Here is a 25528-nt window from a genome sequence, read left to right as displayed (position 1 = left end):
GCCAACACATTTTAAAAAAATGTTTCAAAAAGAAAGTAGCAAACTTCAAATGTGACCCTTAACATTATTAAACAAAAAACATATAAATTAATAAAATCATAAAACTTCATGGGCATTTTTATGATTAATTAAAAAAAAATCTAGTTCTAGATCTAAAAATGGGTAGAAATCCAGGGTCCTTAATCCATATCAATAAATCAATATATAATTAAATATTTGGTATGTAGTATAATTAATAATCATAATAATAACAACAACAACAACAATACATACGTATTCAGCAAATGGGTCTCCTGAATCTAAAGCTCCTGAAGAAACCTACCCCCAAGCACATCACCACCACCAGCAGAGGGAGATGTTGCTACTATGATCCCGACAAATTGCTGAGAATTTACCTTGAGTGGAACTCATTCTTAGTCTTTACAAGAACACATTATTTGAGCAGAAAAACCTTCACCCATGCCACACATTCTTCTCGTGCTCAATTAAAACCATTTCATTCATCTTCAAAATGAAGAACTATGAGAAGAATCTCAGGGCCGTATTTAATACCCAAATTGCTTTTGCTCAGTGGTGCTCATTAGTTAGTATATGAGTCACTAGATAAAGAGAAATATGCAAACAGCAAAAACACTGATTTATTAGTAATTTCACATTAAAAATATATATATATTGTAAATAAAGCAAAGCCTAGCTGCACTGGCCTGAAAATTTGCCTCTGAGATCAACATGCAATACCTAAAAGCACACTCGGGGTTTGGAATGAATCCAAACTGCCTGTGAGGCCCCGAGCAAGACAACAGCCATGTATGACTTTACCAGCGTCTGCTGTGGGTCAGCAGCTGGGGTTTGGTTGGTATGGAGACACAACTGACTATCAAGAATCTGCATCAACTGAACAGATAAAGAGCAGAGCACGACAGGGCCATAGGGATGGTTTAGGTTGAGGATTAGAAAGTGTAGCCAGATATACGTAAGCATATGGAAATGCAAATAACAAACACGCACATACAAATACCCTGACAGACTAAACACAAAATGGCAGGCGCGTGCACACACACACACACACACACATGATCTCCAAAAGTCTACAGCACTATTTTTAACTGGGTAAAATAATGAAAACGTAAAAAGCCTCCTAATGGAAAATGATAGTGCTTGCTGATCCAAGAATAAGTACATTTAAAAAGAAACAAGCACAAACAAATGTTGTTGTGGCAAATGAAAAAGCCCTTTTTGGTTCAGGTCTCAAAAAAGCTCCCAGAGTTGAAGTTCCAGGTCCATGTCTTATACCTTTTTCTTATTGGTGCCCAATGGTCATCATCATATCTCTCTTCTTTTTTGCCACTCCTTGTATCCTTGCCACCATTAAAACAACTTCCCCTAGACCTTCTTCTATTGGTGGAACATCTCAAAAACATCTTATATAATATATTTTTCTTCCAGTGCCTCCCAACATCTGCATCCCTTCTACAGGTTTTTGGGTACTTTTCCATTCTCTTATCCTTGTGACCTATTTTCTGCTTGGTTTTACTTACATGAGACAAGGGAAATTCTCCAACATTAGCAGTTTCCCTTTTGAAATGGCTTCAATTATTATTATTATTTTATTTATTTAATAGCAAAAAAGCACACAACACAAAATGCCTTGGAAAGAAGGATGGGCGAGAGAGAAACTAATAGATTGAAAGGAGACAAAGGACTGAAGAGAAGGGATGGGGTGAGGGGTGTCCATTTGTCTTCAGACGAGGAGGGAGGTGCCAGATTCTGGAAGGTTTGGATACCCTATTGATGCCCTCAAAAAGCATCCACCATGCAGCCCCCCTTTCCCCCATTTTTTTCCCTATATCCCTCGATTCCATCCTTTATTTCCACCTTCTCCATTCTTATCCTTCCACAAGCTTCTCTCACTCGCAGTCTTTAGAAGAAGTCAGCTCGGTAAGTAAAAAGCTCTGAGAAAAACGCTAAATATGAAACTTTACAGCTCTATTTTCTAGAATACAAGTGCTTGAGTGGCGTATAAGGAGGGGAAACGCATCATATCTGTGCTAGTTTTGTTTATTAGGATGATGAGGATGGGATGGGATTTGGTTTATCAGGTTGTTGTTATATTAAATGTATGCATACAGACTCATGCAGATCTATTCCAATTTAATGAATAAAATTATAACTATATAAATAACAAATTATAAAAATAAAAGGTAATTGTTTTATTTTTGAAATTTGAAAAGGGTTGATAATTTTAAAATTACATAAATTATTATTAAATTAAATTCTTAAAATCATATGAAATTATATATGTTTAAAATATTTTAAGACTCACTTATCTAGTCTGCATCATGTCAGTGTAATTTTAGTATCATTGAGAAGCTATTATAGTTATTAAGACTTTGAATTTGTGTTTATTTTTACATTTTCTTATTTTAATTTTAATTAAAGGTTTAGCTATTTTAGTTTTAGTTATTTTTGTACAGTTAAACCAAATAAAAAAAGGAGAAATGCTTTATTTCAGTTAACGTTTATTTTAATCAAAATAACAAAAATCGTTAGCCTCATAGTATAATTGCCTAAGAAATAATTAATTAAAAAATGACTTAGGCAATTATGCTATGAGGCTAACGAAATGTTTTTGGGGGGTTTTAGTTAAATATAATAACCCTTCATCATGCATTAATGTTTATCCTCTCTAATTTTGCAGGTGCTGATTTCTCTTTTCTGAGGGTGCTGTGTGTGCCCTGAACCAGAGATTTCTTCCTTTCTATAACCTTCATACACACAGCCATGCGAGAGCGGAGTCTATTCTTCACCTTTTCCCTCCTCTTCCTCCTCCTATCATACTCTGAGGCAAAAAAGAAGTCCAAACAACCATCAGATGCAGTGACTGGATCCGATAGTACTGCCATAAATCCCTTGCTGGGGTCCGGGCAACTAAGCACTAAGGATGGGCACCGCTGCACCTGGGAGACGCTAGAGAGAGGAGCTAACATCCTGCTCCAGGTGAGCTGCTCTTCCCCTGAGGAGGAGGGGCTCAAACCTCCCTACACATGCCAGTTTGCTGGAAAACCACAGGAATGCTCCGTGTACAGCACCCAGTCCTCTCAGTACTGGAAACAAGTGGTGAGCAAACTGAAGAAGCGAAAGAATGCTTGCGAGGGGGAGAAAGTCCTGAAAACACGCCTGTGTAAGAGAGCACCCAGCGCATCTCACATGAAACTCACAGAGAGAAGCGGAGAAGAGACGACCACACACATTAGCGAGGGAACGCAAGAAGAGAGCAAGCGCAAAACAGAGGCGCCCGTGAGGAAAGAAAAAGAAGTACAGAAAGAGAAGGAAGAGGAGGTGAAGAAAGAAGAGGATGAGGGGTTCGGAGAAGTACTGAATGATGAAGTCTCAGACATGGGGCCTGCTGTGAGCTACTGCGGAGAGGGATGGCATTCTGTATGCAGCTTTTTTGTCAAGTTTTTTGATGGTTAAAAAAGAGAAACATCTGCTATCAATGCTTTTTCGGACCCAGTAGAGGATAAGAATGTTGATGCATGAAAAAAAGAGGGAAAGACAACGCTGTCGGGTGTCAAAAAACGACTCGGAAGAAGCTTACCAGCTAGTCTGCGCCCTAAAAACATCATGGGTAAAAACAGTCTTCTTGTGAAGAGGAAGACAAATAGACACAGAAAAAAGTAGTTTATTTGTAATATTTAACAAACACACTAATCACATTGCTTACAAAATGTATTACTTGTGTATATTGCAACTAAACCTGATTTCCCTTTTTAGATAATGACTAATTGTGATTTGTATTCCACACATGACATTTGAATTTGTATTCATTATGAAAATTGTTGTATATGATTTTTGCAAATAATACTCAAATCAATTAAAAACAAATTTAATTAATTACGTATGCATATATTTTTTAACCAAAATTTTAGCCTAGTCATATGGCAGAAAATCTTTTTATCATTCATGCTGAACACATGATAAGATTAAAAGTCCTTCAGAGCTCACACAAGATGAATAAAAGGACCTTATATAACTATTTATATTGTGTATTTATGTGTATATAGATGTGTATAAATGTGTTTGCCAGTAGATATGTAGTATTCAGACAGCATAGCTTTCTTGGTTGTGCATCAATAGTCAGCTTGCCATATCAGTGGTATAAAATGACAGTCACAGATAATATAAGAGCACATAGTTCAAATCGATAAAATGTGCCATTGAAGTGGCATTCACTTTCCCCCTGATGACCTAAAACTATAAGAAGGGGAAAATATTGTGCAATAAATTGCTCTTTTGTTCAGAAGTTTTCTGTAGTCTTACAACCGCCTACTGCAGCGACATGTTACATTCAGATACTTCTGTTGAAGGCTTCACTCACTGCCTATAGAACATTCTGAGTCACTCATGTCTAGCAGTGAAAGATTACAATATTATGCTCATTGTCACAAATATTACCTGTGTCAGGGTTAGATACAGCAGATTCATCTTTTCACCTCATGTTGTGAGAAACTATATTTTGATATCTATATTCTGAGATCTAAAGACTAGAAGACTTCCCTGTGTTTGCTCTGCTAAATTCAACTCACCTGTAAAAGTTACTTTAATGTGTCTCAAATTTGAATCAGGCATAACGAATGTACAGTATGTAATATATGATCTGATCCTCCAAAAGTATCAGTATCAAAGTATGAAATATCATGTGACTATTCACGTTGGATATCCTAACAACACTAATTGGATATATATATAACGTGAAAAGTCACATATTTGATATGATTGATATTTTGTACTTTTGGGGATCAGATATTACATATTCTTTAGCATATATGCATTACTGTCAAGGCCAACATGAAAGACATGACCAGAAAGAGTTTTCAGCTGTACTTTTTTCTCACAAACTGCTATCTCACACAGAAAGAAAAAAGTAATATTTATTTAAAGGAACTAATCACCTATTTACTCTACCATAGTTGTGTGGTTGGGTGCGCTTTCGTGGGGGTTAAATGAGTGGGAGATGGACGATTATTGGTAAACAGCCATGCAGCACCATATGGAACGGATACATTTCCCATATATGAATGATCAATATATTAAATGGTTAAACAGTATATTTGAAAATATACATAATAATATATTGTGTTAAAATATATTAATATATTGAATAATATATAAGGAGTTGCCGCTTTTCATATATTGAAAAATATGTGACAATATATTTACTAATATCATAATGTATGTAATTGTATATTCAGTAATACACTTCATAATATATAGACATATATGTGATCAGATATGGCACTGCATGTGTAATATATTGCAAATATATTTACTCATGCAACATAAACACACTTAGAGAAATATATAATGTAATATATTTCTTATATTTTTTAATTATTTACATTACAAATGATACATATTTTCAAGCTAATTAACAAAAATTACAGTTTAAATGGTGATTGGCCTATCATTAACCTCACCACAGGCTCTAGTCTTCAGCACAATGGTAACCCCAAAAACTAAGACATATCAGAAAACCTTTTAAATTCCAAAATAATAGAACATTAAAGGGGTCATATAATGTCATTTTTGTACAAGCTAATATGATTCTTTAGGGTCTAAATTAAAAGTTTGTAATATACTTTAATTAAAAATTCTCATTAGTATTGTAAGAAAACACTCATTTTACCTGGTCAAAAACAGCTCTGTTTTCAGCACTCCGTTTAAGTGCATGCGTCTTTAAATGATAATGAGCTTTGCTCACCCCGCCCCTCTGTTCTGTGCGTACACCGTTTGTAACACAATAACCATAACGCGTCGTTCATTATAAACGTGGGATTATGAATTATATTGATAACGTTGTACATAGAAAACATGCCGTAATGTACCCTGAGTGTAAAAATAGTCGCATTCATTGTGAAGCGTGCAGCAAGCGATTTGCAAAGATTAATATAATTATTAATATAAAGGTCAATAAAACGTTACTCTCACTTCAGTTCTTCTGGAGGTGCAGCAGGAACACGAATAGTTGGTACCGATCCTTTTTTCAGGAGCAGCTTCTTAGCAAATAACCAGCTTTTTACTGATCCTCGTTTGTAAAGCAGTCTGGTGTGTGAAATGATTCGCGAAACATGAAAGCTTTGACGTTGATCGTGGGGAATTTTCCCTTCGAAAACAAAACTCAGCCACTGCGTCTTCAGCTGTACGGATTTAGGAACATCAATATGACTGCTGTGTTTGTTATTACACCCAAGAACAGAACACCACAATCGCTTAGACCGACGCCATTCTACTCAGCGCTCCAGCTATCAACAATGAATGCGCGTTGGCGCGTGCTATGATTGTCAATCAACCATCGTGGGAGGGGCGTCGATTTTGTGACGTCACAAAATCGAACAGCTTGATTTGAGACAGGAGAAAACATATAATATAAGGAGATTAAAAAAACAAACACTAGATGGATTTTTATCATTTTATGATGGTTGTGTACAGGCTCTGCCAACACACATTTCAGTACAATCAACTTGTAAAAGTGCATGTACCATTATATGACCCCTTAAAACACCAACAGTCCCCCCCCCCATATTAATAAGAGTTAATATTATTAATTAAGAATATATAATTAATAATAGTAATAAGATTAATGAATGCACTTAACTATATTTGACAGTTTAGCGTGCTGCACAGTATTTCATCTGTTTCCATATGCTAGTGGAGATTTTCCAGTAACAAAATAATTTTTTAAAGTATAGCGGTGCTGTGCGACCAAACGGCATTTAATGTCCAAGCAGAAGGGGAAAACCAAACACACTCCCTCTCGTATAGCGTTGAAAAGTCTGATTCGTTTTTGTCTTTTTCTTTTTTATTCAGTTCATCCTACATGGATCTTTATCACATGTAGCGTTAAAATGGTCACCATCTGTTGAAAAATCGGATCCATTTTAGTGGTTCGGTTCTTCCTTAATGATCCAATCCCCTCTATGTAGCTTTGGAAAGTTTGATTAATTCTGGTGAATCTGTTCCTTCGGGCAGTTAATATACATGAACAGATTAAATATACACTGATTTAGAGTTCATGTAGGCTAGGCTACAATGTACAATTAATATGGAAATTACAAGTTTTGTTCTATTTTATCTGTTCAAGGAGATGGGAGGAACATGAAACATGAAATGATGATGCCAACAGGGAACCAATGCTGACTTTTTGTTCTTTGAGTTACTTTATATTAATAAGCAAATTACATAAATATGCTGTCAACATACTTGTTCAGTTCACTCCGATTTAGATTTCAGAAGTGTGGAAATTACAATGTTTTTGAATATTACCAGAGTATTTTATAGACAGTGTACTGTTGTTCATTACACACTGTGTTTGGAGACAGAATCTCAATGAGTTGCTTCATCCCAGTCTATCAAACAAATACACACTCAAACACACACTCTCTTACACAGACACATCACTTACTAAACAGACTGGCTCTTAGTCAGTGCACATAAATCAAGTGTTTAAAACAGGCATTCAGCCAGATGCCCCTTTTAAGGCCCCCTTTCCCATCCTGATCTACGGGGAAACAACACTACAAGCCTCCCCAAAACCCAACTGGGACTCCTAAGAATCACACAAAGGGGCTCAAGGCGCTTCCCACATCAGAACAGTTCTGTACAAAGTGGAGAAGTGACCCATTCAGACACCCTTGCAATGTTCTATTCTACAACCTGGCCTCACGCCACATTCACCCTCTTAAGCCTTACACCGATCCAATGGAAAACGGCAAAGAATGACACAAGACACACAGAATTAGTACTGACATAGTAGAGGTTGGAAGCTGTGCCATACATGTGGAAACACGGGGCTCATGGGTAATTTGGTCAATAAGAAAATAACAAGACACCAGTGACTGTTGACAAAGAGTTCATTTGTTCACCGTATCAGAATTTCTGCTGCCTCATGGAGTTCAGCTTTAAAACGCAGTGGGAAACATTTTACAAAGATTAAAACGCGCAAGTTTTTTGCATGCTCTGCATCTTGTCAGCCGGCATCTAGGCACACGTCACCAATTTGCGTCATTAGTGGAAGCAGCAAGCTTATTTTTAACGATGATTTATGGAAACAGATTAGGCAGCCAACCCTATGACTTGCAGTTAAATACTGAAAATCTGTACACACTAAAAAAGTAGGGCTAGTCATTAAGTCTGATTCAATGCCTGTAAACTATGATTAGAACAACAGTAGCCCCTGCTGGATGAGAGATATTAATGCAGATCTCCAGTACTTTTCCTGCATGGTCAACCTGTGAGCTAGCTGTTGCAAACAAGTAAACAAAAGGGAAAAAAATTAAAGGGAAAAAAATTGATTATTGAAAAAAAAAGTATATTTATCTGGGATAAGGCAAATCATTGTGCGAGTCTTCTCAATAGTATCAAATTAATTTGTGAAAAATCATCAGCTATTTTGTAGTTCCAGAGGTCATCCCTCTTCACAGCTGTTCTGTTTGAACAGGTTCAGATCAAACTGTTCTGTTCTATAAAAATATTTGACTCAAAACCAAAAATTATATATATTTCTGTTACAATAATCACTGCTAAACTTGAACAGTCATGAAAAATCCTTTGCTTTTGTCTCTTTCAGTCTGTAAAGTTGTAACATGCCAGATGCCAGGCTATTTTTAGACAGCTGATTGGCGTGGTGCATTGACCCAAACAAACCTAGGTAGTCAAGACAGCTTCTGGCTCACTGATTGGCTGAATTAGGTCTTGTGTTTGGAAACCTGGCCGTGACACAAGACGGTCCCATGCAATAGTCTGTCTGTGCTTGAGGATTGTTGAAATACACATGCAACTGCAATGTGACTTGTGCGTGCCACACTGTTTTATCTATCTACCTATCTAAAAGACAAGTGTGTCTTTTAACAGTATATTGTATGGGACATGGCAGCCAAGCAAACACAAGGCAGGTGTAGATCAGGTATAAGATTAGGCTTATACATTTAAAATGAATAATTTCTTTGAGGTGTCCACTAGATGTCCCTCTCCACCACTGCATATTCCAATTGGTAAATTACAGTGAATAAGACATTGACGTTTTGTAACATAGCCAAGCACACATTTTATTCCAGGCTTGTGTGGGGTTTGGCAGCGTGACACAGGGCTTATTATGCAATTGTAAGTCTATTGACTAATCATATCCTAATGCCACAGAAGCAACAATGACTGACCTGGATGAGGTCAGTCTAAATCCTTGCAGATGTTCTCTAACACAAATGACTCAAATGTCTAAATGCATTTTTCAAGTATCCTATTAATATATGATTATAGGCTATACATTACTAAAGTAATATACTTAGCTATAGTATATTGTATATTATAGTATATAGTATATTAGCTAAGCTATAGGCTACATTTCATCACAATATTACAGAGCCATTGGCTTAGGGGGACATGATCACCTGAAAATATGGGATTGGAGGAATAATATTTCAAAGCTGTTCGATAGTAAAACTTGCGTTCCCCCGGGACACTTTGCGTCCGCTCACAAAGAATGCAAAAGTTTTCCGAACTAATGAAAAGTTTTGCTAGCAAACGCAAAGTTTGCATGTGGAACAATAAAGTTTTGCTAGCAAACGCAAAGTTTGTATGTGGAACGCAAACGTTTTGGAAGCAAACGCAAAGATTCACGTGGGAATGCAAAGGAGTTTAATAATTCCCCTTTCTCTGTGAAGAAAATATGAGATGAGAGACAACAAGAGGTTTTTAAGTGTTATATTTGCACGTCTTTGGACCTATGGCTGGTGAGGTGCCCCATTGGGCTGATAACCTGTAATCACCAAAAACAACAGCTTCACATTTGCACATCAGTAAGGAAGGTGCTAAGGTATTTTATCACTCAGATGTAGGCATTTAGCCATGCACATCAATCAATCAATCAGTGGGTTTGATTACTTAATCGTTAATCAAAGAGGATATGATTAGTAAAAATGGTGATACAATAACGCAGAATTAACATAGGCTAGGCCTAGGCTACAAGCATGCTAGCTTTGCAAATCAAATAGGGAAGACTGTCTGAGGTAATACTTGCTGGGCTTTAGTCAATATTTACAAAGGTGTAATGATATAGCTTGTGTGAAGAACTTTGGCATGTAGATGGACCTGATTTTGGACTCGTGGGATGATGCAAAAAAAAAAAAAAAAAAGGGGACCATCTGGACCTTTGGACCATGGCAGACACACCATTGTTGGGTCATGGTGGTGTTATACATTTGTATATATTGTTAGTGTCAGTGCTAAGTTTAGATTCATGGTTCATTACAACCTTCAGAAAATAAAGATTAAGTTTACACATAATGACCTACATTCATCTGACATTCACACAGGGCAAACAACAACACTTCGCGCTATGTCTCCTCCACCTGAATGTAGATAGATAGCATTTACAAGTCTTGTAATAAAAGATCACATCAACTATAGCCGTTACTATACGAGAGGATGTCAATTTAACAAAATAAATCCAACTGGCAGTATATTCACACGTGTGCGATACAATTTGCACCGACAGGGGTCCACCACAGCTACTAAATCTATTCCAGTGATGATTGGTCGAGACAAAAATCTGCGGCTCAGTTACTGGCTGGGGTGTGGAATATGCAAATAAGCGGGACGAGGCTTTATTAAAGGACTCGCACTGTGTTCCGCGTGGAGTGGGTGTGTCGGCAGAGCAGCAAGGCTGAAATCTGGAGGTGTAGTCTTGAAATAACCAATTTTACATTAAAATCAGCGCTCTGGAATTGTTGAAAAGTCGTGTGTCTGCTGTAATGTGCTTTGCTCAAGAGACCACTTTAAACTGAAGCACTTTCTCTATGAGTTCCACAAGGTAAGGATGTTTTTAAAAATGCATTCTGGTGCCTCTCTAGTGCAGTTAAACAATTTTTGTGATATATTTGTAATCTGTTGTGATGTAAAAAATCTAGATAAGTGATGAATAATGACAATGTTTATGTTTTGTCAATGTTGACAACTTCTGTGATTACTGTAATGTTTCAAAACCTAAGTGAAGCACATTCACATGTAAATCAAAATGTAGGCTACTTTTAAAGGGTTAGTTCATACAGTGGCCGAGAGAGCTCAACGCGCTGCAACTGAAGAAAACACATGCAAATAGAAAAAACACCCGCAAATTGAGAAAACATCTTCATTAGTTTTACAACACATGTGTGCTCCAAATATTCACAACATAACCAAATACAGAAATACGCTGCAAAAGTTCACAACACCATCAAATACATAAATGCGCTGCAAACAGCACAGAGTCAGACCACAACGGAAATGTTTCCAGGGAACCCCAATAAGTGACGAACCCGATTGGGACATGAGCACATGAGCTCAAAGTCTACTTTTTTTTAATTTATTTATTTTTTATTAATATGTTTAATGTCATCAGAATGCAAATGAGAAAAGCAGAGTTAACAATGAGCTAAAAAAATAAATAAATAAAAAAGATAGAGAATAAGAACATGAGGGTAAGATATTAATCAATACGTTAGTGACATTGTACAAATTTGGTCGAAAAAATGTATTTCTCGTTTCCAGAATCTCACATTTAAGTATAACAAATGTAGGCTATACAAAAATGGTAGCTAGGCGTATTTGTAATTTTTATTCGTCTAGTCAAGATACAAAATTCTTTTAACATTTTACTGTCAAGACAGTAGAAAAAAATGTCACAGAGAAAGGAGAAAAAATCATTGGCTTATAGGCCTAGCTTTTGCGAAATTAAATCACTTTTTTAACAGAACTATTTAACATCCATAGCCTACAAGAAAAGAATGTAATGACGACCGTTTCAGCGTCTTCCAAAAACTGGCCTAAGGCTGAATGCTCTCTTTTAAGGTGCAGTCGTGACCGGGATGCAAAGGAAATAATTTGCCAGGTTGCTCAGTGTTTTATATATATATATATATATATATATATATATATATATATATATATATATATATATATATATATATATAGTACCAGTCAAAAGTTTGGAAACGTTATTATTTTTAATGTTTTTGAAATAAGTCTCTTATGCTCATCAAGCCTGCAGTAAAAAAAAAAAAAAAAAACAGTAATATTATGAAATATTATTACAATTTAAAATAATGGTTCTCCTTTTTAATCTACTTTAAAATGTAATTTATTTTTGTGATGCAAAGCTGAATTTTCATCAGCAAGTACTCCAGTCTTTGGTGTCTTATGATCCTTCAGAAATCATTCTAATATGCTGATTTATGATCAATGTTGGAAACAGTTGTGCTGCTTAATATTTTTTTTATAACCTGAGATACTTTTTTTCAGGATTATTTGATGAATAAAAAGTTAAAAAGAACTGTATTTATTTAGAATAGAAATCTTTTGTAACAATATACACTACCGTTCAAAAGTTTGGGAACAATAACTATTTCTTTTTAAAGAAATTAGTACTTTAATTCAACAAGGATGCGTTAAATTGATAAAAGGTTATGGTAACGATTTATATTGTTAGAAATGTTTTTATTTTGAAAAAATGCTGTTTTTATGAATAAATGCTGTTAACGTTTTACTCATCAATGAATCCTGAAAAAAGTATTCCAAAAAAATATATTAAACAGCACAACTGTTTCCATCATTGATAATAACTGAGTATCAAATTATCATATTAGAATGATTTCTGAAGGATCATAAGACACCAAAGACTGGAGTACTTGCTGATGAAAATTCAGCTTTGCATCACAAAAATAAATTACATTTTAAAATATATTAAAAAAGAGAACCATTATTTTAAATTGTAATAATATTTCATAATATTACTGTTTTTTTTGTTTTTTTTTGTTTTTTTTAACTGCAGGCTTGATGAGCATAAGAGACTTCTTTCAAAAACATTAAAAATAGTAATGTTTCCAAACTTTTGACTGGTACTGTATTTATATGTATGTATGTATGTATGTATGTATGTATGTATAATTTTTAATGAATTAATAGGTGAACTAACCCTTTAAAAGCCCTACAACCTTTGGGAGTTTCAAGGGTCACTGTCATAATAGTTTTGATAATCTCAAGTCATGTCTAATTTTTATTGTGTTTCATAAAAGCACACTGTTTCTTCTTAGAATATTTTGGAAAAATAGGCGTTTTAAGGCTTTGTACTCACACATCTGGGTTGTCTTTTGTGTGTCTTTGTTTAGAGTTCTTCATATCCTCAGTCCCCCAATACCAGGTCCAATTATGCCCGCGGATGTGGCTGTGCAGCTGTACATTACTCATTCTCCCCCACTGCACAGCTTCCTGAGCTCTTATGATGACTACAGGGCACGCAACCTGGTCAAAACCTGCTACAAACCCTGCTACAAACCCCTGCGGCCCTGCTTGAGCTCCAGAGCCCACCTGGAGCCCCCCCGTCTGGGCTGGCAGAACCCAAAATCTAAGACCAAGAAGAAGGTTGTGTTTGCAGACTCAAAGGGTATGTCGTTAACAGCGGTGCACGTCTTTTCTACTTTCGATAATAGAGAACCCATCACATCCGAACCTCAGTTTGACCTGGAAGACCTAGAGAACGTCACAGCCACTCTCCATATAAATTCTGTCCAGAGCAGAATTCTAGACTTTCCACAGCCAGCGGCAGACTATCTGGATTTCCGTAGTCGGTTGCTGAAGAATTTGGTTTGCTTGGAGAACTGTACCCTACAGGAGCGGGCCCTCACCGGCACAATCAAAGTGCGTAACCTGGTCTACGATAAGTCGGTTCATGTGCGGATCACTTTCGACACCTGGAAGAGCTTCCAGGATGTGGAATGCACATTTATGAATAATGTCTATGGTTGCCAGGATACAGACACATTCTCATTTGCCATTGAATTACCTGGGTATGTGGCACCTCAGAATAAGGTAGAATTCTGCATTAGCTACAGAACTGGAGAGCAGTCTTACTGGGACAACAACGATGGCAGAAATTATGGACTGGTTTCAACATCTTGGCAACAAAACAATAAATGTAATTCCTCAACCCAGAGTAAGAAACCAAATGAACCCAGGAAGTTAGGCAGGAAAACACAAGACAAGGATGTTTATAAATGTAAAAGTCCCCTCCAATCCAATAGCTTTTTCCCACAGTGGCAGAGTTGGGGAAATATTGCAACCTGCAGCCCCTACTGGTGACTTGAGCTGATGTAATTAACTAGCTAACTATCCAAAAGTATTGACAGCTTTTAGCAACAAATTTCTCTCGACGGCATGACAACAGAAGAAGATTAGCATTCTCTTAAAAGCTTTTAATATGATTTACCTGCTGATTATAAGTAGAACTTTACCAAATTGAAGAGGGAACAGAGGCTGGTTGAAATGACATGTTGCTACTGTGCAATACAGCATGTTTTATTCTTTTGTTAAAGTAAAACGTATGTGATGACCTCTTTTCCTGAAGAGCCAGACACATCTGTAAACCAGACCACTGGGGGTCTAGAGTAAACACTATATAACTGCTTTGTCAGTTTATTGTATAAAATGTGCCTTTGTCTTTTTCTGTGCTAAGATAACTTTTGTTAAACTGCTGCCATTTTGTGCCACATATGCTGACTGCGCACTATAAAAAATGAAACCAAGAACAAATCAAGTCGGATTATTTGAAGAAGATATATCTAAAGCCTGTGTCTCATTGGGCGATTTTCTACGGAGCTCCTAGGGACACGGTGATGGAAAAAACAGGAGATGGGCGGTAAAACCTGTCAAACCTTTGCGCTCCCAAACATTTTCCGAGAGAACGCAAACGCATTGACGTGATTTTCTTTTTCCTCCCGTGTCATATTTTTTTTTCATCACTATGTCCCTATAGGGGCTCTGATTTCAGTTGAAGATTTTACTATGGAAGAGATGAACAGTTGGTGTGCAAACAATGAGGTTATCCTTCATACTGAAGGGGTAAACTTTAACTGGTTACTTCTTTTTTTTTTTTTTTTGGTAAAAGAAAGACATATTTATATTTATCATGTTTAATATGTACTCCTTGAATAAATTGGCCTTAATTTATTTGGTTTAGATCATTTTGTTTATCAAGCTTTTTATTTGCAAGATGTACATATGTTTGGGTGTCTTTTTTTTTTTCTTTTTTTTTTGGATGTTAGAAATGTAATGTGCTGAATTTTATGCAATTGAATGCAACATGCTAAATAAATGGATTCTGTGCCTTAGGATCTGCTGAGCAAATGTCAGTGTAAAGTAGGTAGCGTTGGAATTATTATTTTTTTAAATGTTTTAAGTGCAATTCAGTGAAGATGTGAAGATAAGAATGGCTGTATTTTATTAAAGAAAGAATGGATGTCTTGGTAAATGAATATGTATTTGATGTGATTTTTCTAAAATTAATAAAAATTCACATTGTCAGATTCTGTTTCTAAATAACTTGAGTCAGTGAGAATGTGTATGATCTGCCCAATGTATAGACTTCATACTTTCTTGCTAAAGTGACAAAAATTTTGTTTCGGTCTGGGGACGATTTAGCAGGTAATGTTGCATGAAAAAACAAACACAGGTGACCGTGAGACCTGAGTTCCTTTACTCTTGTTGGTGAAAGCAAGTTGAGTGCAATGTTGCGTCAAGTATTCAAGATAAACTCTCAAGCACCCACAAAAATGTGAATAACTAGATGTACCGCATCGCGGTACAAAATATGACCGCCGCTCAGGCCTGCACTGGCTTTCCACAAAAATAAATGACGTGGAGTAATTTGGCTGTATTGCGTGTTTATGTATATACCTAAAAAAAGTAATAGTATGTGCATGTCTGTCTGTGTGTGTGTGTGTGTGTGTGTGTGTGTGTATGTGTGTGTCTGTGTGTGTGTGTGTGTGTGTGTGTGTGTCTGTGCGTGTATGTATGTGTGCGTACATGTGTGCGCGTGTGTGTTTGTGTGTCTGTGCATGTGGATTTGTATGTGTGTGTGTATGGGTGTGTGTCTGTGCGTGTGGATGTCAGTGTGTGTGCATGCTTGCGTTTGTTTGTATTCCTGCATGTGTGTGTGTGACAGTATCATCCTAAACCAGCAACCCTTCGCTCAACAGCACCATCTACAGGCCGATGAGTGTACAGTCACTAAATGTGCACATAAATGAATTTATTTTATACCCCCCCATGGATGAAATTCTACAAAACTTAGCAGAGGATACCCCCAGAGGATGTCAAGTTAATCATACACATGAAATATGGTGCAGTTCTGAACATCTCCACTGAAGATAGGGGCGATCAAAGCAGAATAATATTGCATTTTCATTTTTTATGGGAGGGGCGCAAATCACAAATGAGTGATTATGGGCTAGGTTGATGTAGGCCCTTAAGAGCAACATACCATAACAATTACAAATGTTTACAATGACAAATTACAAAGCAATAACAAATGCATTTTTTTGGGTTTGGGGGGGCCCAGCGCGGGGGGGGGGGGGTGAGTGGCCCCCGGGGACCAAACGAAATTTTTCCGTAGAAGTCTAGTGGGGCTACATGCTCACCAAATTTCATGTTCCCCGGTGTTTCGGTGTCCCTGGTATCGTTGACGAAAAATTTACGGGGGCCCCAGCGCAGGGGGGGGGAAGTGGCCCCCGGGGACCAAACGAAATTTTTCCCTAAAAGTCTAGTAGACCAACATACCATAAAAATTTCTTCATCCTCGGTGCCACGGTTCAGGTAGTTATTTAGGAAAAACTGCATTTTTTGGGGTTTGGGGGGGCGCGGGGGGGGGGGGAGTGGCCCCCGGGGACCAAACGAAATTTTTCCGTAGAAGTGTAGTGGGGCTACATGCCCACCAAATTTCATATTCCCCGGTGCTTCGGTGTCCCTGGTATCGTTGACGAAAAATTTACGGGGGCCCCAGCGCGGGGGGGGAAGTGGCCCCCGGGGACCAAACAAAAATTTTCCGTAAAAGTCTAGTAGACCAACATACCATAAAAATTTCTTCATCCTCGGTGCCACGGTTCAGGTAGTTATTTAGGAAAAACTGCATTTTTTTGGTTTTGGGGGGGCCCAGCGCGGGGGGGGGGTGGCCCCCGGGGACCAAACGAAATTTTTCCGTAGAAGTCTAGTGGGGCTACATGCCCACCAAATTTCATGTTCCCCGGTGCTTCGGTGTCCCTGGTATCGTTGACGAAAAATTTACGGGGGCCCCAGCGCGGGGGGGGGGGAGTGGCCCCCGGGGACCAAACGAAATTTTTCCGTAAAAGTCTAGTAGACGAACATACCATAAAAATTTCTTCATCCTCGGTGCCACGGTTCAGGTAGTTATTTAGGAAAAACTGCATTTTTTTGGGTTAAGGGGGGCCCAGCGCGGGGGGGGGGGGGGGGGGGAGTGGCCCCCGGGGACCAAACGAAATTTTTCCTTAGAAGTCTAGTGGGGCTACATGCCCACCAAATTTCATGTTCCCCGGTGTTTCGGTGTCCCTGGTATCGTTGACGAAAAATTTACGGGGGCCCCAGCGCGGGGGGGGAAGTGGCCTCCGGGGACCAAACGAAATTTTTCCGTAAAAGTCTAGTAGACCAACATACCATAAAAATTTCTTCATCCTCGGTGCCACGGTTCAGGTAGTTATTTAGGAAAAACTGCATTTTTTGGTTTTGGGGGGGGCCAGCGCGGGGGGGGAAGGGCCCCCGGGGACCAAACGAAATTTTTCCGTAGAAGTCTAGTGGGGCTACATGCCCACCAAATTTCATGTTCCCCGGTGCTTCGGTGTCCCTGGTATCGTTGACGAAAAATTTACGGGGGCCCCAGCGCGGGGGGGGGGGGAGTGGCCCCCGGGGACCAAACGAAATTTTTCTGTAAAAGTCTAGTAGACAAACATACCATAAAAATTTCTTCATCCTCGGTGCCACGGTTCAGGTAGTTATTTAGGAAAAACTGCATTTTTTTTGGGTTAAGGGGGGCCCAGCGCGGGGGGGGGGAGTGGCCCCCGGGGACCAAATGTAATTTTTCCGTAGAAGTCTAGTGGGGCTACATGCCCACCAAATTTCATGTTCCCCGGTGTTTCGGTGTCCCTGGTATCGTTGACGAAAAATTTACGGGGGCCCCAGCGCGGGGGGGGGGAGTGGCCCCCGGGGACCAAACGAAATTTTTCCGTAAAAGTCTAGTAGACAAACATACCATAAAAATTTCTTCATCCTCGGTGCCACGGTTCAGGTAGTTATTTAGGAAAAACTGCATTTTTTGGGGTTTGGGGGGGCCCAGCGCGGGGGGGGAGTGGCCCCCGGGGACCAAACGAAATTTTTCCTTAGAAGTCTAGTGGGGCTACATGCCCATCAAATTTCATGTTCCCCGGTGTTTCGGTGTCCCTGGTATCGTTGACGAAAAATTTAAGGGGGCCCCAGCGCGGGGGGGGAAGTGGCCCCCGGGGACCAAACGAAATTTTTCCGTAAAAGTCTAGTAGACCAACATACCATAAAAATTTCTTCATCCTCGGTGCCACGGTTCAGGTAGTTATTTAGGAAAAACTGCATTTTTTGGGGTTTGGGGGGGCCCAGCGCGGGGGGGAGTGGCCCCCGGGGACCAAACGAAATTTTTCCTTAGAAGTCTAGTGGGGCTACATGCCCACCAAATTTCATGTTCCCCGGTGTTTCGGTGTCCCTGGTATCGTTGACGAAAAATGTACGGGGGCCCCAGCGCGGGGGGGGAAGTGGCCCCCGGGGACCAAACGAAATTTTTCCGTAAAAGTCTAGTAGACCAACATACCATAAAAATTTCTTCATCCTCGGTGCCACGGTTCAGGTAGTTATTTAGGAAAAACTGCATTTTTTGGGGTTTGGGGGGGCCCAGCGCGGGGGGGAGTGGCCCCCGGGGACCAAACGAAATTTTTCCTTAGAAGTCTAGTGGGGCTACATGCCCACCAAATTTCATGTTCCCCGGTGCTTCGGTGTCCCTGGTATCGTTGACGAAAAATTTACGGGGGCCCCAGCGCGGGGGGGGAAGTGGCCCCCGGGGACCAAACGAAATTTTTCCGTAAAAGTCTAGTAGACCAACATACCATAAAAATTTCTTCATCCTCGGTGCCACGGTTCAGGTAGTTATTTAGGAAAAACTGCATTTTTTGGGGTTTGGGGGGGCCCAGCGCGGGGGGGGAGTGGCCCCCGGGGACCAAACGAAATTTTTCCTTAGAAGTCTAGTGGGGCTACATGCCCATCAAATTTCATGTTCCCCGGTGTTTCGGTGTCCCTGGTATCGTTGACGAAAAATTTAAGGGGGCCCCAGCGCGGGGGGGGGAAGTGGCCCCTGGGGACCAAACGAAATTTTTCCGTAAAAGTCTAGTAGACAAACATACCATAAAAATTTCTTCATCCTCGGTGCCACGGTTCAGGTAGTTATTTAGGAAAAACTGCATTTTTTGGGGTTTGGGGGGGCCCAGCGCGGGGGGGGAGTGGCCCCCGGGGACCAAACGAAATTTTTCCTTAGAAGTCTAGTGGGGCTACATGCCCATCAAATTTCATGTTCCCCGGTGTTTCGGTGTCCCTGGTATCGTTGACGAAAAATTTAAGGGGGCCCCAGCGCGGGGGGGGAAGTGGCCCCCGGGGACCAAACGAAATTTTTCCGTAAAAGTCTAGTAGACCAACATACCATAAAAATTTCTTCATCCTCGGTGCCACGGTTCAGGTAGTTATTTAGGAAAAACTGCATTTTTTGGGGTTTGGGGGGGCCCAGCGCGGGGGGGAGTGGCCCCCGGGGACCAAACGAAATTTTTCCTTAGAAGTCTAGTGGGGCTACATGCCCACCAAATTTCATGTTCCCCGGTGTTTCGGTGTCCCTGGTATCGTTGACGAAAAATTTACGGGGGCCCCAGCGCGGGGGGGGAAGTGGCCCCCGGGGACCAAACGAAATTTTTCCGTAAAAGTCTAGTAGACCAACATACCATAAAAATTTCTTCATCCTCGGTGCCACGGTTCAGGTAGTTATTTAGGAAAAACTGCATTTTTTGGGGTTTGGGGGGGCCCAGCGCGGGGGGGAGTGGCCCCCGGGGACCAAACGAAATTTTTCCTTAGAAGTCTAGTGGGGCTACATGCCCACCAAATTTCATGTTCCCCGGTGCTTCGGTGTCCCTGGTATCGTTGACGAAAAATTTACGGGGGCCCCAGCGCGGGGGGGGAAGTGGCCCCCGGGGACCAAACGAAATTTTTCCGTAAAAGTCTAGTAGACCAACATACCATAAAAATTTCTTCATCCTCGGTGCCACGGTTCAGGTAGTTATTTAGGAAAAACTGCATTTTTTGGGGTTTGGGGGGGCCCAGCGCGGGGGGGGAGTGGCCCCCGGGGACCAAACGAAATTTTTCCTTAGAAGTCTAGTGGGGCTGCATGCCCATCAAATTTCATGTTCCCCGGTGTTTCGGTGTCCCTGGTATCGTTGACGAAAAATTTAAGGGGGCCCCAGCGCGGGGGGGGGAAGTGGCCCCTGGGGACCAAACGAAATTTTTCCGTAAAAGTCTAGTAGACCAACATACCATAAAAATTTCTTCATCCTCGGTGCCACGGTTCAGGTAGTTATTTAGGAAAAACTGCATTTTTTGGGGTTTGGGGGGGCCCAGCGCGGGGGGGAGTGGCCCCCGGGGACCAAACGAAATTTTTCCTTAGAAGTCTAGTGGGGCTACATGCCCACCAAATTTCATGTTCCCCGGTGTTTCGGTGTCCCTGGTATCGTTGACGAAAAATTTACGGGGGCCCCAGCGCGGGGGGGGAAGTGGCCCCCGGGGACCAAACGAAATTTTTCCGTAAAAGTCTAGTAGACCAACATACCATAAAAATTTCTTCATCCTCGGTGCCACGGTTCAGGTAGTTATTTAGGAAAAACTGCATTTTTTGGGGTTTGGGGGGGCCCAGCGCGGGGGGGGAGTGGCCCCCGGGGACCAAACGAAATTTTTCCTTAGAAGTCTAGTGGGGCTACATGCCCACCAAATTTCATGTTCCGCGGTGCTTCGGTGTCCCTGGTATCGTTGACGAAAAATTTACGGGGGCCCCAGCGCGGGGGGGGAAGTGGCCCCCGGGGACCAAACGAAATTTTTCCGTAAAAGTCTAGTAGACCAACATACCATAAAAATTTCTTCATCCTCGGTGCCACGGTTCAGGTAGTTATTTAGGAAAAACTGCATTTTTTGGGGTTTGGGGGGGCCCAGCGCGGGGGGGGAGTGGCCCCCGGGGACCAAACGAAATTTTTCCTTAGAAGTCTAGTGGGGCTACATGCCCACCAAATTTCATGTTCCCCGGTGCTTCGGTGTCCCTGGTATCGTTGACGAAAAATTCAGTAAGGTGACGGGAAAAAAAAACAAAAAAAACTTTGACAATCCCTATATGACCGCTTTCGCTAGCTACGCTAGCGGCGGTCATAATAATGCATATTTCTGAGGACTTAAAGAGAAGATAAGTTGATGGAGTAGCCTGACACCTGGGTTTTATGGATATGTGAATCAAGGGCTTATAAAATGCCTTGACTTATAAAGCTCTCTTTAAAATCATAAAAGCACTTGAAGCAGCCAAAGGTTCAATGTTAGCTCAGGGTTTTCTCCGCTCAATGAGGAATGCAGAGAATGTTGAGAGATTTCCATTTTCCTACTTTCAGATTTTTATATATGAAACAACTCTTTAATACATAGAAAGGATGGCTGATTTGGACTGAAGACCTCTGATAACCCTGGATATCAACACCCGCTGCCAGATCATGTACTGAACACGCAGTTCAAAAATACATACCATCATGCCAATCTTATTTCAGCTTGTCACCATTTATTAAATCAATACAGAGGAACACAGGCTATTTTAGGTTTCTCCATTATCAATTTCAGTGTACAGACTGTGATAACCTTAAATAACCAGTTAAATATATAACAAACCTATTTATGCACTGTGAGAAAAATATGGAGAACATGTCATGCCTCTGTTGGGCAATGCAATTGAATTTGAATTCTATTAAAAAGTAATGCTAAAATGTAACACAGGCGCAATCACACATACATCCACTCAAACTGCATATCAAGTGGCTGCCAAGTATTTTGCAACTCTTATCTCATTCTTATGTGCCAATTCCTAATGGAAAACCCAAAGATTTGTCTATCTATAGGCTTTACTGGTTCAGACTGATGATATTTCAACTTTTTGAAATATGTGTGAAATAGCTAAAATGACTCCGCTCTCACCTATAGCAGGCTTGCAATTCACCTTAACTGCAGTTGCTTACAAAGATAAGAGTTTCTTGGAGCAAAAATGTTCATGACTATCTTATACTGCCTCTGCAATCCTTTTTTAGTCTCCAAACCTTAAGCCAAAACAGGACATTTGCCTTGGTCTCCATTTTTTTACGATTCTAAAATTGAATTTATGCAAACATTTGAGGGCAGATAGAGAGCTGGTCAGGGGCAGGAGCCATAAACAGGCCTAAGAGGTGGCAGGAGAACAGTGCAGCATTCACAGTCAGTCAAGAACAAGGGCTCTCTTACTGAGTGCAAGGGGAACTGGAGCGGAGTATGGAATGGATTTGTTAATACAGCTGTGATTTCCTGCTCTGCAAAGCATATGTTTTCCCCCAGGTATTGGCATTACAAACTCAAAGGTTTCATTTGCTTTTTTATTTCCTGTACACGAATTGCAAACACGTGGTTTAGGATGCATGCACAGGATTCAGATTCTATGCAAACATACATTTTTGTCTTACATTGTTTCTTCATCTTGCTATTCTGACAGTTTACCTAATGTGATATCTGATACCTTTGTACAGCACAAGACACCAGAGCCAGCAGTCCATAAACATATGGCAGAGATCTTAGACTACTCTCCTTCAAAAACAGATTCTGTATCTGCATTAGGTCAAAGCTTTCATTAATTCTAGTTCAGTGGTGGACACCACCCTGTTTACAGTTTGCTTTTGCCAGCACTTGGTCAATGAGCCATTGTTTGAGTTTGGTATGAAGTCATCTAGCAGCAGGAATGGCTTGAAGACTGTGTTTTTGGTCTCTGGCAATTTACATATCATTTTATAAGGTGCCGGTACTGGAAAATATTATTTATTTTGTTCCATTTAGCTGAAAGAAGTCATTTTTGCTGAAACTCCCAATCACAGTGCACACATGTATAAAACTGCTCAGAATTTTGCTTTCATGAAGAAAATATGCATGAGTCACAATTTTAGTGGTGAATCATCCTAACTTGCTACTGTGTTTTTGTAAGCCTCATGTTTACTGTTGAAAAAGAAGGAGACTAGTGTTTTGTTTAAAGTCGGCATGAAACAAGTTGCGATAGACTTTTCTTCCCTAGTGTAATGTATATCCGAGTGAAACAGCTTCTCGAACAAGAAAACATTTATGGCATTATGTCCATCGAAAATTATTGTTTGCTAATGCTGTGATATCATGAGTGACAGGTTGCCCCGCCCACGTCATCAGAGAAGAGATATCAATGTACTGAAAAAAATAATAATTTGTGTATAAACAATTTTTACTCAGAAGTAAATTTCACAATTACAAAGAAATGGCAAGTGACACATTGAAATACACATGAAAAAGAAAATTGTATGGTGACTTTAAGTGTTGAAAATGTTATAGTTTGTACTATAGTTATAAACATTTATTTGATTTGATGTTTCATAAATTACATTTAACCATATATTAGATATTTAGTTAGAAGAAAGCTGGGTTAAAGGGCAGTTCACACCAAGAACAATTACTTGTCACGGTTCGAAGGTTTGTCTGTTCATTCTGACTGTTTGTTGTGTGCTGTCATTGGTCTGATTGCCTATCAGCGTTGCCTAGATACCAACTGCACTGACGAGCTAATCAGATCAGCCGCACCTGGTCATCATCGTCTTGTGTTTGCTGCGTTCATTATCAGATTGTTCTGGGTTTCATGTCTTGCTGCCTTGCTCTCGTCAGTATCTCTCAAGTCTGCAATTCTTGTGTTTGATTTCTGCTCGTGTCTGGATTACTTACTGTTTCTGGATTATCACCTCTTCGTTGATCGGCAGACATCCCATCCCATTGCAGTCCCCTTACTGCCAAGGCCTGCTACCATCCCTGCACTATTGCATCTGACCATCCTGTCTTGCCAGTTTATCCTGTTTATTATTAATAAACTGTACATTGCATTTGCAACTGGATCTCGTGTTCTTTACGCACCACACCTGCAACGATAATTGCACAAGAACAATATCATTGGCATCACTTTCAGAGCTTTTTTTCCAGCTGATGACTGATAAAAACATTGAGTCAGTCAGAATCCATCCTGCTTTTAAGAGCTAGAGCATTTAAGACAGCAAATGACAAATTAAGCATGCTTAAAATAAGCGGTTATTGGTGGTTGGTATATTTTTTTTAATATAATTGAATAGTTTTGTTTAAATTAAAGTGCACTTTTGTGTTTTCTGGAAAGCATTACATCTATTTCCATTTGTTTTAATGAGAATTGCCTATATAGCAAAGCACATTTCCAGAAACAAAAGATAGACATAAAATGTAAAAATTATACTTAAAGGGATACTCCACTTTAAAATGAAAATTCTGTCATTATATACTCACCCTCATGTTTTTTCAAACCTGTATGAATTTCTTTCTTCTGCTGAACAGAAAGGAAGATATTTAGAAGAATATCAGTAACCAGACAGTTTCTGGTCTCATTGATTTGAATAGTAGGAAAAAAAATATACTATAGAAGTCAATGAGACCAGAAACTGTCTGGTTACTGATATTCTCCTAAATATCTTCCTTTCTGTTCAGCAGAAGAAAGAAATTCATAAAGGATTGTTATCCTTTAACAATCCCTTTAACATTAGTTAGTATCCCTTTAACATTATCCTTGTATCCCTTTAACATTAGTTTAAAGAGTTTTTCTGATTCAGCAGTTAAGATTTTTTTTTTTTTTTCCAGGGACTAAAGTAAAGTCAATAGAAATGGAAACAAATCTCATCTTCAGGCACCTCAGAATCTCAGAGTCACAGTCATACATGGGGTAATGGGTTTCTTTCCACTCTCACATCTCCTTTAGGGTCTACAATCTTTCACTGCAATGCATAGAGCCATGAACCCAGTGAACCTGACATGCAGATGATATATTTAACCGACCTACAGGCTGGTTTGACCCAGTGTGAGCTATTCCTCTGAGGGCATTTTCAGTATTTGAAACCTACCCACCCACACATGTACACACACAATTTCACTCTTGCAGACGATAAGCAGAGATTGCAAAGCATTATGATGCAATGAGCCCCAGACTTACACATACAGCTCTTTAAATCACATGATTAAACTCAATACCAGTTATTTTATTCCGGTTGACTGTCAAATATAGTAGGCTACTACACCTACATTTTAATGTTTCTTATTAATGACTGTAATTTGTATATGTGTGATGTTTTTGTTTTAAAACCAGGCCTGTATTACATTTATATGGACGTAAACATATATATTTGCAAAATGTTATTAAAAAAATATTATCCAAATGTTAATGATAATTATTTTAATTTATTTAATAATAATAATAATAATAATAATAATAATCAATACTTAATTTGGTTAAACTTTAGGT

At 39.5% G+C, this 25528-nt stretch overlaps 2 protein-coding genes across 3 annotated transcripts; both read left to right on the top strand.

Annotated features, from left to right (window-relative positions):
- Nucleotides 1-2781: 2781 nt before the first annotated feature.
- Nucleotides 2782-3474, top strand: fgfbp3 (fibroblast growth factor binding protein 3; the record flags this gene model as incomplete). Its single annotated transcript, XM_081394438.1, has 1 exon — nt 2782-3474. One exon carries the CDS (start codon nt 2782-2784, stop codon nt 3472-3474), a length of 693 nt encoding a protein of 230 aa, XP_081250564.1.
- Nucleotides 3475-9964: 6490 nt separating this feature from the next.
- On the top strand, nt 9965-15384 carry ppp1r3ca (protein phosphatase 1, regulatory subunit 3Ca). Of its 2 annotated transcripts, XM_081347262.1 has the most exons (3): nt 9965-10061; nt 10550-10864; nt 13197-15384. In XM_081347262.1, the coding sequence occupies exons 2-3, from the start codon at nt 10851-10853 to the stop codon at nt 14164-14166; spliced, it is 984 nt and encodes a 327-aa protein (XP_081203388.1). In that variant the 5' UTR covers nt 9965-10061; nt 10550-10850; the 3' UTR covers nt 14167-15384. The 2 variants fall into 2 exon arrangements, with proteins under 2 accessions (XP_081203388.1, XP_081203387.1); XM_081347261.1 differs by having other exon boundaries at nt 9965-10864.
- The last annotated feature ends 10144 nt before the right edge of the window (nt 15385-25528 follow it).

The sequence above is a fragment of the Scardinius erythrophthalmus genome, assembly GCF_964197995.2.
Source record: "Scardinius erythrophthalmus genome assembly, chromosome: 19".
Taxonomy (NCBI): domain Eukaryota; kingdom Metazoa; phylum Chordata; class Actinopteri; order Cypriniformes; family Leuciscidae; genus Scardinius; species Scardinius erythrophthalmus.
The sequence above is the reverse complement of the archived record's forward strand: the minus strand, read 5'-3'. Positions and strand labels throughout refer to the sequence as shown.